The sequence below is a fragment of the Schistocerca piceifrons genome, chromosome 1 (assembly GCF_021461385.2).
Source record: "Schistocerca piceifrons isolate TAMUIC-IGC-003096 chromosome 1, iqSchPice1.1, whole genome shotgun sequence".
NCBI lineage: Eukaryota > Metazoa > Arthropoda > Insecta > Orthoptera > Acrididae > Schistocerca > Schistocerca piceifrons.
Window position 1 is genome coordinate 291,919,604 of NC_060138.1, and position 14,978 is coordinate 291,934,581.

The window sequence follows — 14,978 nt, forward strand, 5'->3', positions numbered from 1 at the left end:
ATGAGATACAGCGTAAACATCCACCTGACCTCGTTTATAGCAGTCCTCTCGTATGTTTTACTATCGAAAAAAAGAAATCCTAAGTACGACACGTGGCCTACAAACCTTCGCTAACCTTCATATGGAAAACAGAGGTTTTAGTTTATCAGTGAGGCAGTGGGGATGCTAAGCAAAACAGATTTTTTACAAGTCGCAACAAAGAAACGTTAGATAGCCTCTCGTCTGTAGCAGTGTAAGACACGACACGTTGCACCGTAATAGGGATTGTACGTTAAAAACTCGCTAGAGCTGTCGCTTCTCTGATTACATCTACGTAAGCATCAATATTCCGCAAGCCGCCTGACAGTGTGTGGCGGAGCGTAGTTCTGATGCGACTAACTGATCCCTCCTTCCCTGTTCTACACGCACTGGAAGAATAACTGTCGGTAAGCGTCAGTTTTAACACAATTTCTCGAATTTTCCCATTAGGAAGGCACTGACGTACCACCTACAGTATAACTGTTTCTATAACGAACTCCAGTGGTCGAATAAACCTTTGGGTTTTTGACAGGAGGCATACAAAAGTTAACATTTGTGTACCTCAACTTTCCTATCGAATCTTATTCAGTAATAATTCAGAAAATAATCAAGTGTTGGAGAAAGTAAGGGATCAACAATGTTTTATTCTGCTGTCATTAAAGAATGATCTGTACAATGAAGATGTTTGTTCACATTGCAGGAGACTAGGTATTAGAGAGGTAAGTTAGACACCCCAAAGTGACATTTGGCATAATGGTGTCATTGATTCAGTTAATTGGAATTTATTTACACAATAATATTATCTACAATACGGAACACTTAATTGAGCAGGAAAATATTTGGAAACAAGCTACATTTATCACTGGGAATAATGTCACATAAATATAAAATATAGTATGTATTATAATTGGGCCCATGGGTGTTCGCCTAAATTTATTTGTGGAAGGGAGGAGGAAGGATGTTATAAATTTTCGTATTTGCTATAAATGGGGTTGTCAGTTTCGATACTTTTCCTGCCACAAGAACTAAATTTTACAGTTGATACCGAAGTCTTGTTACATCTCATAGAATCGATGCTTATCTACAGTGTATGTAATGAGCAAAGACTCTGTACTCCGGATTACCTCTGCTCCTCCCCGTCATGCGGACGCCTATGACTGGAAGTAAATTTTGCAAAGAATGTTTCAATTATATAATAAGTTTAACAAACTTTCTACCTGACCATAATGCTTCGCGTTATTGTAATATAGTGTTTGAAAGTGAGTCATACAAGTACGAATAATGTTAGTGTTTGGATCAGTGGGTGATAGTGGATGGATCAGGAACATAATATTAGTAGTCATTTGACTAACATGAAATTCGTGCTGCACATGATTTTGCCTAGCAAACTAATACGAGTAGAATAACGGTTGACTTTGTCATGTGTGTGACGTGGGTATCACTGTTGCGTTACGCCGACAGCAACTTCTCCCTCCAGGACGCAGGACTCCGGCTGGCGATTTGGCGCTTCTGGTGCTCCATCGTCCCGATGTAGACGTGCCCGCCGTACCACCGTAGCACGGCTGGCAGCTGTCCCGTGTTACACGGAGGCCACGACGCCCGGCGCTCGCTCCTCTATGATGCGGTAGTAGCTGAATACCACCCACAGAAAGTACAGTTCCAGACCTGCAACACCGACACAAACGCACTGCAACCTTTGTTTCAGACCAGAGGCTGTGGTGAACACAAAAATTTGCCGACAGCCAGAACACAGCACAGGACCTGGATGAGAAGTCATCTACAGACACAGACGTCTTAGGTGGTCTAACAGCGGCGATTTCAACTATACAAGCAAAACCGGGTGCCCCCCCCCTCCCACCCTACTCAGCCCGAATCGCAAACACCGAACTTCAAGGTTCATGTCGAGAGCAAGATCATTATCAGATCATTCATCTGAATAGACGTTGCCTAGATTACTCTGTCTTGTAAGGAAAGAAACATTCTGCAAGAATAAAAACAAACCGTAGTTATTAACAGGATAAGGTCGTAGGATATTTCTCACAACAGTGCCAATTTCGTGTTTATCGGGGAAACGTGGTACCAGTCAACTGATATTCAAAGTCCTGTTCCACATTAATTGCGTGATTGTCAAATTAGTAAACCAACGGGATCCGTGGATGACTTACGAAGCTCAACCTCGTCCTAATTACAGGTGTAAGTGGGCTGTTTAGGTTTTTATATTGGTAACGCCAAGTAGCGCTCTGTATGAAAATCACTGGCTGTGCTGTGTGCAGTCTGTGTCTCGTTTGCATTGTTGAAAAATTCTCAATTGTAGTGGGCAGTTGGATGTGAACAGCGCGTAGCGTTGCGCAGTTGGAGGTGACCCTCCAGCAGTGGTGGATGTGGGGAGAGAAATGGCGGAGTTTTGAGAGCGGATGAAGTGGACTTGTGTCCATCAGATACAGTACATTTGTAAGACTGTATGTCAAGAACTGATATATATATTATGAATTTTGAACACTATTAAGCTGGCAGTAGTGGCGCTTGCTGTGTTGCAGTAGTTCGAGTAACGAAGATTTTTATGAGGTAAGTGATTTGTGAAACGTATAGGTTAATGTTAGTCAGGGCCATTCTTTTGTAGGTATTATTGAAAGTCAGATTGCGTTGCTCTAAAAATATTGTGTGTCAGTTTAGTGTTGATCAGAATAAGTAAAGTGAGTAATGTCTGAGTACGTTCAGTTTTGCTCAGCTGTTTGAAAATCAGATAATGTAAGAGATTTATCAGCACAATAATTCATTTATAATTTTTCTAGGGGGACGTTTCACAGGGTGAGTCAGGAGGAAAGGTATTTACTTCGAAAGGTGATAGCGCGCGGCTTTCACTTTTGGGCAGACGAAGATTGCACTCTACTGTGGAAATAAATTTTCAAAGTCGTTTCTCAGTGAAAGTGTAGTGCGGTATTATTGATGGCCAACTCTTCTCTCCAGTTGTATTAGATAACGCTCTTGATGGAATACGGTTTTTTGATTTCCTGCAAAATGTGCTACCAGAGGACTGTGAGGATATTCCTTTGTCAACACGACATCTTACGTATCTTCAGCACGAATGACGTCCGTGATTTTCAAACAGCTTCATGGAGAATCTACCTTGCTCATCTACCTTATCGAAGAATGCAGCTCTGGCCGGTATTTTCTAGCCTTTTGTAAACACTTGTTACCAGCCGTTCCAAAATAGGGTAATTTCCAAGAATGATTGCCTATCGAACGCGTGAGCTTCTAACGATGTATATCTAACGTGCGACGCGATGTCGACCACACGACTCTGGTGGCGTGAGTTTGGATACTGACTAGAGCAACGACAAAAGACGAACGTTTATTAAGTTACAGTTAATAACAAATGAAAGTACGAGTAGTAACTTTACTTACTTCACTCGTCAGCCACATCTTATTCGTGCACTACTGCTAGTGTTGTGTAAGCTGCCAGCAGCAATTCTTTTTCCCATAACCCGGGTACGCTCTTACTATGTCAGTCGAGAGATAGCAGGAGAGTATCAGTAGGGTCAATTTTTCCAGGCAACCTCAAGTTGTATAAATATAGATATCTGAAGAGATACAACTTTCCACGCTATATGAACGAGGAGTTAGATTTCGTCATGTGCGGCTCTCGGCACTCGAAACTGCAAACGATAAAGTATGTCCCCCTGGCAACACACTACGCGTTTACCATAATTCGCGCCACCAAAATCGTATGGTCTATATCGAGTCGCACGTTCGATACATATCGTTAGGAGCCCACGCGTTCGATAGGCAATCATTCTTGCAAATTACCCAAAATCGATATAGATCGTGAGCTATATGGTTTGAGGAGTGATAGTATTCGTGATTTTCAAAAAGAAAATTTCCCATGAACGTATGCCCTTTTCTTAACCGGATTGGACATGAAGTTATCAATAATTATATAAGTACTAGGAACTGTCAATCTTATAAAGGGTTTCTTAAGTTCATTACACTTTGTAAAATGAGACCTTAAAGTCATCTGAAATAAAATCAATAAATAAATCATCCGGTATGCCCCAGAACAGAGTATTAGGGCCGCTGCTGCTCATGTTCAAAATTAAAAAATTAGCAGATAGCGTCAGCTGGAATCTTGAGCTTTTCGCAGATGATGGAGTTATGAATGAGGGAACTGTGTCAGTTAAAACTTACAGCAGTAACCAATTAGTGGAAAAACGCCAGCCTACTGAAATATTGGCAACTTACTGCTAGTGCAGAATAACGCTTAGCTGCACTCTTCGAGAAACGTAAAACCATAGTATCCTTTGACAATCCATTTTATCTGTGACAAAGAGAGAAACTGACGTCTTGCAAGGTGTAAAGATATGAAGTTTAATTATTGCATAGGCTCTGTTGTTGGTAGAGGAGACGGCACGTTACGATTCACTGGGCCCTTTCTCTCTTAGCGTAACCCCTAACCTTCCCTAGGAGATAAGATGGTGACAGCAGTATTGTAGCATGGTCAAATTCACAAATCATATAAATTTATCAAATGGAAATATGGATCGCTGTATCTTGTATATTAACATTCTTTATGTACATAGTTTGTGCGGTTAGCTAATTTCGACTTTGCGTCATTTTCAAGCACGTGAAGTCGTGATATGCCAACATGGAAGAGAATAGCATTGTCTGCGTACATAATGATATAGATTAAAACATTAACAGATTACATACACATAACAACATTAAAGTATAACAGTTCTACTTGCATGCATGGCATAAAGTAAGTGCATTGCGTTTTACAATATGTATATAATGGATTTGTCTTACACAAATATGGTCACACGCCATAATTAAGCAATACGTGTGGACAGAATCCTGTCCAAACGCTACACCATCAAATGTCACATAATAACAACTGTAACTAAGAGTACTCGAGACTGAAAACTATAAACAGCTGTTACGTAATCCTGAAGATACTCCTACGGCTAACATTGCAGAACAGTCGATAGCAACGTGGAAGAGGTAGTCTACATTACGTCATTTGCTATTGTACCAGACTTAACTCACGTATTGTACTCAACGTAATCTGTGATGGAAGGACATATAAGCCAACGTATTAAGTTTTTATTCAGTTCATTGGAAGGAATTCATAAATTAACTAAAAATTTCATAAAATGTTTAGGGAGGTCCATTCCATTAATTGCTGGCGTACCGGACTTAAATCACATACTATATTGTGTAGTACGCAATCAGTGACGAATCCCCATATGTGTACGTACAGACAAACATATTGAGAGAGGGGAGGGGAGGGGGGGGGGGAAAGGGAGATGCATCGAATATCGAATTTGAGTCACATGTAAATAAGAGCACAAACGGAAAACATTGCTCAGGTAATCCAGTCCGTTACAGTGAATGAAGTATTAGGCCACCAGTAATCGTGTTACTGAACGCTTTAAGCTCACAGACAACGGCGACTTGTTAGAGAATACTTGAGCATGAATCAAAGTGAGAAACTGTCAGATATTGGAATATGGGTAAATTATATATATGAAGACAGTGCCTGTTCTCGAATGAACAGATACTGTAGATGACCGTGCAGCTTTTCCCTGGAATAAATGATGACTTACTAAAACCCTCAGCTACCGACAGGTGTTGTTGGTATTCCTCAATGTGGACAGCTGAAAATGTGTGCCCCGACCGGGACTCGAACCCAGGATCTCCTGCTTACATGGCAGACGCTCTATCCATCTGAGCCACCGAGGACAGAAATGAATAGCGCGACTGCAGGCACTTATCCCTTGCACGCTTCCCGTGATACATTCCCAACTGTCCACAATTCTACATATGTAATGTACCTTATAGACATTTCCCCATCCACTCATTACTCGCGCACGCTTTGGCTTGGCTATTCATATGTGTCCTAGGTGGCTCAGATGGATAGAGCGTCTGCCATGTAAGCAGGAGATCCCCGGTTCGAGTCCCGGTCGGGGCACACATTTTCAGCTGTCCACATTGAGGAATACCAACAACACCTGTCGGCAGCTGAGGGTTTCAGTTAGTCATCATTTATTCCAGGGAAAAGCTGCACGGTCATCTACAGTATCTGTTCATTCGAGAACAGGTACTGTCTTCATATATATAGTTAAAAGGCTACCCAGCCATTGACCTTTGTCTGTGCGAATGCGCACAGGTTGCCCAAACTCTTACGGGAATCGCCAAACCGTGCGCGAGTAATGAGTGGATGGGCAAATGTCTATAAGGTACATTACATAAGTAGAATTGTGGACAGTTGGGAATGTGAGTCTCACGGGAAGCGTGCAAGGGATAAGTGCCTGCAGTCGCGCTATTCATCTGTGTCCTCGGTGGCTCAGATGCATAGAGCGTCTGCCATGTAAGCAGGAGATCCCGGGTTCGAGTCCCGCTCGGGGCGCACATTTTCAGCTGTCCACATCGAGGTATACCAACAACACCTGTCGGCAGCTGAGGGTTTCAGTTAGTCATCATTTATGAGTAAATTAGACGGAAACAGATACGTTTTCCTAAATCGGGTAATAGATAATGTTTCTGGAGAAGAGCTTTACTTACCGAAGTCTCCGAGACCGAGCAGTAGAGTGACGACCGCATCAACGGTATTCGCATACACAAAGAATATGACGATGGTCAACGGGAACAGAGCGGCGTCTATGATGAGGAGAGCCACGTTGATGATGAGACACCAGAAGATCAGCCGATGGCGTTCCTGGAAACCCCCAAAGCTCTCAGCAAGGCGCTGTGTGTTGGTGTCGATGTCAGTAATTGTCAACTCTTGGGTATTGAATAACATACACAGGCAATGTCTTCCTCTGTTGTCCAACTGTGTACTGACAAAATGCTATGTTCACCTGCATTTCTTGTGCACACAAACAGCTCACAAAACTGATAGCACGGATTCGAGAGGCGCACTCCTCTCCAACACGACAATTCCATACCACACGTAAGGGCTGTGACTACTGCACAATCCAACGCCTTGGATTCACCGTCATCAGTCATCCACCATACCTTGTACGTCATCAAATGTCAATACTTTTTCTAGTTTATATTTATTGCCGCTGGCTGTTTTCTGTTTCCGCGTTACCGCACATGTTGCAAAAGGGCCACTCCCCAGCAGAAATCATTTTATGTTCTCGAGTTTGCGAAGTGTATTTCCGAGAGTACAGTGCAAAGGCGTTTCAGGCTCACGTACCAAGTTGATCCTCCGACTGGATGGAACATTCTCAGATGTTATCGACAGTATGTACACATAGGATGTGTTTGTAAAGGAAAGACCCGGCCGGAGTGTCTGAGCGGTTCTAGGCGCTTCAGTCCGGAACCGCGCCACCGCTACGGTCGCAGGTTCGAATCCTGCCTCGGGCATGGATGTGTGTGATGTCCTTAGGTTGGTTAGGTTTAAGTAGTTCTTAGTTCTAGGGGACTGATGACCTCAGAAGTTAAGTCCCATATTGCTCAGAGCCATTCGAACCATTTTTGAATTACTTCCATTTCCTTTCATGGGTATTGGTGTGAACTGCGCATTTTCCATTCTCTGGGTACGGATCATTCTACGGAGCGAGCAATTGTCTACGATTGTTAAGTATGGAGCTACTGTATCAGCATACTCTGAAAGGAACCCGACTGTTACGTAATCTGTTATCGGAAGATTTGCCTTTCTGAAGTGTTTTAAGCTCCGTCGCTACACAAAGGATATTGAATTCTAACTTATTCATGTTTGCAGGTTGTAAAGGAAAGAGTCCTGGCCGCCCTCGAAAGTGTCGCATGAATCCATACCGCTTTCCAACGTAGTCCTACAAAATCATCTCGTCTTACCAATCGGGAGTTACAACAACAGTCTGGCGTGTTTTGAGTCGTCGGTTGGTTAGTACAAGTTACAGGAGTCACAGGCTCTATGCCATGAAGACAAACGGAAACGTGTGGCACTTTCTGACGAGCGTCGGAATGCTATTGACGATGATAACATTTTCGCACAACGCATCGTGTTTAGTGATGAAGCTACTTTGCACCATAGCGAGAGAAATTTCAAGAAAAAAATTCTGAATTTCGAATTTGGCGCCTGCAGGACCCACATGCAGACACTGTACATGTACGAGACGCACCCTTAGTCAATCTGTTGTGTCCGACATCCCAGTTTACAGCCCATTTTTCTATTGTGGCAATAAGGTTTACGTGCAGCAGTATCTTGCTATGTTACTTATTTTGTCCGAGGCTGAACGGGGCATCTACTCACTGGAGTCGCTAAATGCGTTAATATCTGAGTGAAACTGTACCTAGCCGTTGGACTGGTCGTCAAGCAGCCGGCGACTTAGCATTTCTCAGCCGGCCTCCACGGTCACTCCGTTTGACGCCCTGTGGCTTCTTTCTGTGGGGTTTCATTAAGGACAACGTTTCTGCACCAACAGTTCCAGAGAACCTGGAAGAGTTGAAGAATTCGGTCCCTACTGCCATAACATCAGTGACGATGGACATGTTTACCCGAGTTGGGGAAGAATTCGAGTGTTGATGTGATATTGTTCGTTTCACTGGTGGAGGACTTATTGACCACCTGAAATTTAAACTCGAGAGTTCTGTAATAACGTGCCCCAAGCTTCTTAGTTCTCTGTTTTACAGCTTAATACATTTATGCATTCGAAACACCCTGCACGTCTTTCTATGTGAGTAGCCCTTATCATTGTACAAAACCTTCGAAGAATGAATAAATAATATTGTTATTGTTGTTATTAGCATCATTATTACTCACAGAAATTTGTAAAACTAATTTATAAAACTATTTTTAAAGCATTAATCACGCTTACCTTGTTGGCTCCGAAGATGAGCACTAGAGCGGCGATGATCTTGAGAATTCCAAGAATGGCCTCAATGTAGGGGAAACCGTCCCAGACTGAAACACATAGCGTGTAGTGTGAGACAAACCCTACGATACCCACTGAACGCTGCAGTAACGGAAAAAAATGACTCTGTTACCCTACTGGTCATTAAAATTGCTACACCACGAAGATGACGTGCTACAAACGCGAAATTTAACCAACAGGAAAAAGATGCTGTGATATACCAATGATTAGCTTTTCAGAGCATTCACACAAGTTTGGCGCCGGTGGCGACACCTACAACGTGCTGACAGGAGGAAAGTTTCCAACCGATTTCTCATACACAAACAGCAGTTGACCGGCGTTGCCTCGTGAAACGTTGTTGCGATGTCTCGTGTAAGGAAGAGAAATGCGTACCATCACGTTTCTGACTTTCATAAAGGTCGGATTGTAGCCTATCGCGATTGCGGTTTATCGTATCGCAACATTGCTGCTCGCATTGGTCCAGATCCAATGACTGTTGGCAGAATATGGAATCGGTGGGTTCAGGAGGGTAAAACGGAATGCCGTGCTGGATCCCGACGGCCTCGTATCACTTGCAGTGGAGATGACAGGCATCTTATCCGCATGGCTGTAACGGATCGTGCTGCCACGTTTCGATCCCTGAGTCAACAGATGGGGACGTTTGCAAGACAACAACCATCTGCACGAACAGTTCGACGACATTTGCAGCAGCATGGACTATCAGCTCGGAGACCAAGGCTGCGGTTACCCTTGACGCTGCATCACAGACAGGAGCGCCTGCGATGGTGTACTCAAGGACGAACCTGGGTGCAAGAATGGCAGAACGTCATTTTTTCGGATGAATCCAGGTTCTGTTTACAGCATCATGATGGTCGCATCCGTGTATGGCGACATCGCGGTGAACGCACATTAGAAGCATTTATTCGTCATCGCCATACTGGCGTATCACCCGGCGTGGTGGTATGGGGTGCCATTAGTTACAAGTCTCGGTCACCTCTTGTTCGCATTGACGGCACTTTAAACAATGGACGTTACATTTCAGATGTGTTACGAGCCGTGGCTCTACCCTTCATTCGATCCCTGAGAAACCCTACATTTCAGCAAGATAATGCATGACCGCGTGTTGCAGGTCCTGTATGAGCCTTTCTGGATGCAGAAAATGTTCGACTGCTGCCCTGGCCAGCATGTTATCCAGATCTCTCACCAACTGAAAGCGTCTGGTCAATGGTGGCGGAGCAACTGGCTCGTCACAATACGCCAGTCACTACTCTTGATGAACTGTGGTATCATGTTGAAGCTGCAAGGGCAGCTGTACCTGTACACGTCATCCAAGTTCTGTTTGACTCAATGCCAGGCGCATCAAGGCGGTTATTATGGCCAGAGGTGGTTGTTCTGGGTACTGATATCTCAGGATCTATGCGCCCAAATTGCGTGAAAATGTAACCACATGTCAGTTCTAGTACAATATACTTGTCCAATGAATACCCGTTTATCATCTGCATTTCTTCTTGGTGAAGCAAGTTTAATGGCCAGTAGTGTATTTTAAAACTACAACCCATCTCCAGAGACACAAAAAGTGATAATCAAATAAACTCATTTCCAGTGGAGCAGAGTATACTCAAGCCGGGCCCCGATGCTGAAATCCAGGCGGTTGGCAACGTACGTTTGCTCAACACTTACTCCTTGTCAGCGCCTCTGCATCTGCGAACAGGGCACTGGGGCGAAACTGGCATTTCGAGATGCTTCGGTGGTTCTTGGCGGGCCATGCAGGTGAGCTCAGCCGTAACAAGACCAGTCTTGTTCTGTTTAAGAGCTGATCATCATCCAGGCTAGGCATGTTGCAACAACTGGATTTCGAATCGGCGTCCGCTGTTTGCTGGCTGCCACGGGGCGAGGCCACCAGAGCTCTTCCGCCATCCACATACGACCGTCTGCCAGGTATCCAGCCGCAGCCTGGGTGGCCAGGGGTCCAGGTAACGTCCTCGTAGCTCTGACCCACTGGGGCCGACATCAGCAGCCATCGCCCTCCAGCCAACTGTACCGTGTTAGACCCCAGCCCCGTTGGGGCTGTACGCCTTCTCGCTCCGATCGCAGCTACGAGAGGTGAAGCACCATTAACCGACGCAACACCAAGGCAGAACGATGCGTCGTTATGAAGGTGATAGCCGAGCTGTATTGGCCAAAGCGCTGACACCGATGTAATGTTGCCAGCACGATGCAGCCTCTGTTCACTTCTGCATCCGACGTTGCCTCCTGGGTGCCCCCTGTGGGCGCCGTAGAAGTCAATAAATAATTTGTCACCACTGGTGCCCTCTTCTTCTGTACCTACTCTCTTCCTACACCAGAGAACTAATCACCCACACCCAATAGACACACAGTTTACAAGTCGTGTCAGAGGATGGTTGGAGGTTGGTATGACGATGGCGGCAATGGCAGTGCAGCTGTTTCGGTCGACAAAAATGTACAACCAAGTACCGACTTTGAGGTTTTTTTTGTGTAGTCCAGTATGGTCATTTCTCTTTCATTTCTAAGGTATACTGTAGGATTTTGATAACGATATTTGAGGAAAATGACAGTGACTGCAATACCGTCAACTCAGTAAACATTTTATCTCTTGCTAGATGAGTTAGCTCAAGTGTGGACTGATATGGGTTTACGTAAGGTGGTACACAGGCATAGGAGGCAAGAAGGGAACAGTCAGTTCGTTACATTTTCTCATCTGTCCTAGATGCAAGAACTGCCTCATGATTGAGTCCATTCTGGAGGAAATCTGAAGAGGATATTCTGTTTGATAATTTACATGCATCTGCAAAATTACGGAAGAGGAATGACCAGCAGTTATTAAGCATGGGTCGACTGAAATTAGCAGGTAGCACCAGAATCTACGTGATGTGTTCGATGAACCCTCTGCCAGGCACTTAAATGTGATTTGCAGAGTATCTATGTAAATGTAGATGTAGAGGAGTTGCAAGATGTTCAGCCCTTCCAGTAGTTGCCGGAAAAAAGTAGTGGAGCATTGTAGAAGAAGCAGCGCAACTAGACACTACTGGTAACAAGTCACCAGTCAGTGAGGTGAGTCAGAAACAGGAGAGTCGGTGAATAGCCTTGTGGATCGAATAAGGAAGGTAGACATTACAAGCAGATGACGTCAATAGGGCTATTTTACAGGAGGCAAAACAGAGGGTTCTGGATGTATTTTTGTTGGCTTTTCCTGCTGTGATGTCACGTAAAGTGCGCATAGAGTTTCCATAAATTGTAAACGGGGCTGAAACAGCTGCGGGAGCTACGGCCGAGATTTATGCACTCATCAAGCCTAGAGAGAGGAAAGTAGTTTTTAACACTGAGACTACTGTTGATGTGGCCAGCCAGTCCACATACAACGAAAATGTAGTAAGTCGCAATGTAAGAAATATAAAGGCTGGACACCCTGAACGAGCTTCCAGCACAGGTATACGCTAACATGAGGGTGGGTTGAGAAGGGGTATCTCGCACCGCAGCGTTAAGTAAAAGATGGAACGGTGCAGCCATTGTATAGCGTTCTCAGCGAACAGCACGAAGCATTCCCACGCAAAATCGGTGGTAGACTATGTTTAGCACTTTTGCTAGATTTACTGAAACCAAAGTAGATCTACAACACCGCGTTGTGGAGCTGCACGAAGCATCGCTCCGTTTCGATTTTACTGCCAAGAGGACAGACCGGTAGCAAGGCACACGTCAGACATTGAGCAAGTTCACCAAAATGGTTCAAATGACTCTGGACACTATGGGACTTAACATCTGAGGTCATCAGTCCCCTGGACTTAGAACTACTTAAACCTAACTAACCTAACGACATCACACACATCCACTCCCGAGATAGGGTTCGAACCTAGCAGCAGCACGGTTCGAGACTGAAGCGCCTAGAACCACTCGGCCACAACGGCCGGCCATTGGGGAAGTCAACTACGCTGAAGACAAGGTATCTTAGACTCAATTCATGAGACACACCAGTCATTAAATTAAACAGGATGCTAGGGTAGAGCTATTATGATTATTTGTACTTTAATGTGTACCAACTTCAGTGTGTGAGTTGGTTTCTCTCCGCGTCTAGCAATCTTCCCGCAAACAAATCACGTAATTTACTTCCTGCTGTTTTCGGAACAGTAGTAACTGTGCCGTAAAGTGATCTACACCTTTCAGTATAAAGTCTTCCTTTCCCGTCAATTGTGTCCACACCACAGCTGCTGTCCAGGGGAAAATTGAAATTAGTAGCTTGCTTGTGCCAAGCGTACTTGGAGTACGAATCAACCCAAAAACATGCTACTCGTAATAGCTATAATTAGATTTGTACGAGGATTGCCCGGAAAGTAATGCACCAAATTTTTTTCTCAGGTTTTTTTCTCAGCCGAAAACAATGCTACGAATGTGAAACGCTACGTATGTATTATTTGAAGTCTCCTGAGCGAGCGCGCCAAGTTTCCGACAGATAGCGTAGCTGCAGGATAGTTTAAAAACGGTGTCTGTAGGAGATGTACGTTACAAGCAACGTGCCATCATTGAATTTCTCACTGCACAGAAATAAATTGTGGGCAACATTCACAAAAGCTTTTGTGGAGTCTATGGAGCATCTGCTGTGGACAGAAGTTCAGCCAATCGCTGGGCACGGAGGGTGAGGTAATCAGAAGACGCTTCGGCGGAGGTCCACGATTTGCAGCTGTCGGGGAGACCATCCACGGCTGTCACACCTGACACCTGACATGTTGCAGCGAGCTGATGATGTCATTCGCGAGGACAGACGCATTACGACTCGGCAGTTGGCGCCGCATCTGCCAATCAACAAAGGAAGTTTACACAGTGAAGCGCTGGCTTAGCCACCAGGACAGGGATTGGTACCGACGCCCTTGTTTCGTGCTGGAGGAAGGCCATAGAACGGGAAGGAGATTACGAGGTAAAACAGGGTGTGTAGATAGAATACCATTCTTTCGCGTGTATAGTTTTCATTACGTTCAATAAAGAACTGTTGAAAAAAAAAGGCAATGCATTAGCTTTTGGGCAACCCTCGTATAATACAACCAACCAGTTGCAACAAGATTTTATGTTAACCTGTTTTCAACACCGATTATGGGTGTCTTCATCAGAAAATCCAGACAAATACATAAAAAGATTACAAAACATTAACAAAGAGAAAACTTGCAATAGATGGTTATTATACCTAAGAGATTAGTGAGAATACTATAATCTCATGTTGTAACAGTCGAAGAGATTTACGAGGAAAATGCCTTCTTTGTATAAAATATTTTACAAAAATGTGATATTTAAACCATATAAAAATTATAGACATTTTAAATGACGTAAAACTGTTCATTGGTAGTAAAGTTACACTGGCCAACAATGAAAATGTTTCGGGCTCAAAAATAGTTAATTCGCGTGTATTTCCATCGGCTGGATAAAAAATATCACCATGAAAGTAATAGATTAGCTCTTGCTATGGAGATAAAGTGACTTTTCATTTTTATAGCCAACATTTTGAGATTGAAGGAAATTTTGTTTTAGGAGTTGGCACGCATGCCGAATAACAAGACGCAAATGCTCTTAAGCTGTTTGTAAGTCATAAACATAGATATTGTTGCTGTGGCTGAGAGTTTCTTATAGTTTCTGCTGTGATTAAAGCAGTATTTTTTGGTTTGAGAGTTGTTTTGTAGTGTAAAAGTCGCAAAAATGCCACAAAAATGGGCAAATAATTATTGTTACATTTCTGATGAAATAAAATTTTTCTCACAGAAGCGCAGTGTGACGCCTCTTGTGAAGACTGCCTATTAGCATTATGCCGGTATGAAAGTAGAGGAACAAGATAAGTCTCGGCCGCCATATATATGTAGTATCGCACGTTCAGTTACACTGCGAGAATGGCTGAAAAAGAAGAAACGATCTACGGCTTTTGCTGTGCCTGTGGTGTGGCGGGAGCCTAAAAATCATAGCGACGACAGCTATTTCTGCTTGACTCCACGATAAAGGCAGGATTTTCTCTGAAGAAATGAATAACAGGCCAGTACCCGAATCGTCAATCTGCCAATAGATCCATTCCGCATTCAGATAGTTTACCAGTTCCTGATCCACCCGAAAATTGTGTGTTTGCAGTAGAAA

At 43.9% G+C, this 14,978-nt stretch overlaps 1 protein-coding gene and 1 non-coding gene across 2 annotated transcripts in view; both read right to left on the reverse strand.

The window, feature by feature from the left end:
• Positions 1–642: 642 nt before the first annotated feature.
• The window catches only part of LOC124787662 (lysosomal-associated transmembrane protein 4B-like), an 80,045-nt gene continuing 65,709 nt past the window's right edge, over positions 643–14,978 (reverse strand). Inside the window, exons 5-7 of the mRNA XM_047254473.1 lie at positions 8,820–8,905; positions 6,580–6,733; positions 643–1,683 (exon numbers count right to left, since the gene is read on the reverse strand). Of these exons, the coding sequence (XP_047110429.1) occupies positions 1,598–1,683; positions 6,580–6,733; positions 8,820–8,905 (326 nt within the window). The 3' untranslated portion in view covers positions 643–1,597. The remainder of the gene's footprint in view (positions 1,684–6,579; positions 6,734–8,819; positions 8,906–14,978) is intronic.
• Trnat-ugu lies at positions 5,684–5,757 on the reverse strand. Its single transcript has one exon. It is a non-coding gene; the product is annotated as a tRNA-Thr (tRNA).